General features: G+C 25.3%; 1 protein-coding gene across 1 annotated transcript; it reads left to right on the forward strand.

Annotated features, from left to right (window-relative positions):
- The first annotated feature begins 329 nt into the window (after positions 1-329).
- On the forward strand, positions 330-3276 carry LOC123269536 (mitochondrial cardiolipin hydrolase). Its single transcript, XM_044735317.1, has 3 exons — positions 330-679; positions 2007-2197; positions 2303-3276. Exons 1-3 carry the CDS (start codon positions 444-446, stop codon positions 2509-2511), a joined length of 636 nt encoding a protein of 211 aa, XP_044591252.1. The 5' UTR covers positions 330-443; the 3' UTR covers positions 2512-3276.
- The last annotated feature ends 362 nt before the right edge of the window (positions 3277-3638 follow it).

Here is a 3638-nt window from a genome sequence, read left to right on the forward strand (position 1 = left end):
TCCACTTTTATAATTTAGATGAAAAATATGAAAATATATCATGTAAGCAAACTATTCGTAACGTGATTGGTCGAATATATCATAAGCATGAAAATATATGCAAACTCTATAGTCAGGCGCGCGCTTGCGCGCGCAAATTTAAATTCTAGTAGTCTTATAAAGGACTACATGCCGGTTGGTTTAATTCATAATCCTGAACACTTGCGCTCACGTGTAATTGTTTGATACACTAGCGCCAAAATTTTAAGTAAACATTTTATTATGACTACTGTCGGTAACTTACTATGTTGTTTACATCTTTGATCTTTATAGTTGGCACCAGTGTAGAGTACGCTTATGTCCCGCGTTTTCTGATTCATGAACACACCAACGAGGACCAAACAAAACAACAATTGACTCGAGCTTCTTTCTAACAATTACAACGCAACAGTTAATTATTAAAAATGATTAACAGAATAATTTCAATAACATTTTGCACTGGAGTTGGAGTACTTACAACAGAATTATGCTGGAGATTGTGGAGAAGTTATAAAAAAGCTAAAGCTTGTCAAGAAGAGCAGGATGAAAATAATAAATTGATAAGTGAGGTATTTTTTTTTGCTGAAGATTCTATGGGGTGCCGATCACATGCGTCGAGGAAGAAAGCATGTGGTTCAAGATGTCCAATTAATTGTATCAAGTAATTTAACTTTTTTTTATTATTTTTATTTTTTATGATACTAAAATTAGCAGACGTCTAAAAATTATCAAAATTAATTTAGTAGACATTTAACAATTTTTTGAATTTTTTTAACAAATGAATTATGGAAAAAAAATTGACATGTAGAAATTTTAAAAAATAAAAAAGGCAATTTTTTAACAATAATTTTTTAGAATTAATTTAATTGTTAAATAAAATTAAAAATTGGTCGAGTGACAGCTGACTTTAATGTCATCTAAAAATGCTCGAAATTTTATAACAAATTAATTATTATAAAAAAAAATATTAAAAAAAAATTCTCACTTGAAATTATTTTAAATTTCTACATATGGAATTTTTTTCATTGTAATGTAATTGTTATAAAAATCTAAAAAATTGTTAGATATTTTCTAAATTCAGTAATGAAAATTTTGCTGACATCTAAAAATTTTTAGAATTTTTTTTTAATTGAAATAATTATTACAAAAAAATAAAAAGTGCAATTTTTTTAAAAATGTTCTTTTGTTATAATTTAATTAATGAAAAAAAAAAATTAAAAATATTGGCTAACTTTAGTATTATAATTTTTTTATAACACTGAAATTATCAAAAACTTCAAAATTTTATAATACTAAAATTAGCCGACGTTTTTTAATTTTTTAATTTTTCTTAATAATTAAATTAAGACAAAATATATTTTAAAAAATGCACTTATAGTTTTTCAAATTTTTTACAAATGAAAATTTTTTTCTAATAATTTTTTCAATAAAGATAGATAGTTATTATTCTAAGCCGAATAATTTTTCAATAAAAAAAAAAATTATAAAAATTTTTAAACATCGGCTAACTTAATTTTCATCAAAATTTTTTTGATTTTTTTTCAAAAATAAACTAGGTCTAGAAAATTATTTCTCAAAAATTGCATTGATAATTTTTTAGAGCTTCTAAAGATAGAATTTTTTAAATGAATTTATCTTACTATATTGAATTTATTAAAAAAAAATTTTTTTTAATTATCAGATGTTTCAATTTTAATATTATTTTTTTTTCTATTTATAATAATGATGTAACACATTACACTACCGACAGAAATTTTCTGGACAAGATGAAAATTTATTAAAAGTAAAATAAATCAAGAAGAAAGTCAATGACACGATCGTTCACACTTTGTAAAATAAAATAGAATTTTCTTTATAGATCAAGTTAATTTGTTTATGTATCATATTTAAATTAAAAAGTAAACAAGAAGGTTGTCCGGAAATTTTCCGTCAATACTGTACATCACCTGTCAATTGATAACAATTGACATTAAATTACAATGTTCCAGTCGCATAATCTATTATATGGACAACGCAAAGAAGACCCTAGATGTCTGTATGTACATCGTAACATGCCAGGAAATAATAAATGCGATTTCTCGAGCTCACAAGAGGAAAGTTAATGTCCGAGTTATCGCTGATGCTAGTATGTCAGAAAATTCGGCTTGTGGAGATCAATTAACACGATTGAGACGTACAGGTAATATTTTATGATTATTTAACCAGTTAATATATTTGTTTCTTGTTAAGTACTTAGTAGTATAGTGCATAGTTGAGTTTATATATTTGTAAATTGATTTATTAGGCATTAAAGTGAGGATACAACGATCAAAGGCGTCATTAATGCATCATAAATTCACAGTGAGTGATAAACATACTTTGATTTACGGCAGCACTAACTGGACAATGCAAGCTTTCTTCGGTAACTACGATGGAATTATTATGACTAACCAGAAGCAGCTCGTCGAGCCGTTTAATGACGAGTTTGACAGAATATGGGAAAAGCTGAAGTAAAACATAAAAGCTTATTATTAAAATAATTCTGACATTTATCTAATAATAGTACTAAAAATGATCGTTAAATATCAGATAAAAGTCAAACTTTTTACTCGTTTTAACTGACATAACATAAAATATATCAAGCCAACGCGCTAGTTTTCTATTTTACGCTCACAATTTTCAAGTTGATAAACATAATATAATTTTAGATACAAATTTTTATATCTTTGGATTAATATTTTATAGAACTAATCAAATATTCATTGCATTAATTATTAGAGTTTAAATAACTACTGGATGGTTAATCATGATAAATTTATAACAAATTAAAAATAAAATATAATTTCCTACTCCAACGGATGTAGTATAATTATAAACGTATTTAAAAATTAACAGTTGATATCATTTAGACGGATATTCAGCATCACCGGTTACTGGTACATTTACCTCAATATTTTTAGTAATCTGATAAAATACTGATAAATATATATTTAGTACAAGTTAAGTAATTTTAAGATCTTAAAATCATTTCTCGACACGATGTGTGTCCATTATTATAACAGTATTACGAGATGAACTTGAAAAATATTTGTGTAAGCATAGGCCAGTTGCGTGGGTTACTTGTGTTTAAATGTACGTGCAAAAATACCCACACGATTTGTTATTAATAACCGTATTAAATATATATAACCCATTAATTTAATAGCTTATTTTTGGGTTTATCGAGCGTGAAAGAAACTAATAGAAGAAATAGCAAGTTTTTTAAGTGAAACTTCTTTATCGGCGTATAAGAAAAATTTTATAGCAATGTAAAAAAAATCGTCATGATTTTTGGTTACGCGCCGTGTTTTTTTTTTTTTTTTTTTTCAATTAAAGTTCAGTATAGCGACGTAAAGAATAAATCTAAGGTAAAAGCCCCAATTATTGACACTATAAGAGATAAAGTTATGATTTGATTTTTTTTTAAGCAATCAAATATCAATATCGTTGAATTTTGTTTGTGGTAATGTCTCAAGTAATGTTTTTACTAATCAATTTATTTTTTTAAAATGATAATCACTGATATTTACTAATTAATTTTAAATAATTAAATATAGTATCCAGATACACCAATTATTGGCAAGTTAAAAAACTGATTGATC

This window comes from Cotesia glomerata, linkage group LG7, assembly GCF_020080835.1.
Source record: "Cotesia glomerata isolate CgM1 linkage group LG7, MPM_Cglom_v2.3, whole genome shotgun sequence".
Classification (NCBI taxonomy): Eukaryota; Metazoa; Arthropoda; class Insecta; order Hymenoptera; family Braconidae; genus Cotesia; species Cotesia glomerata.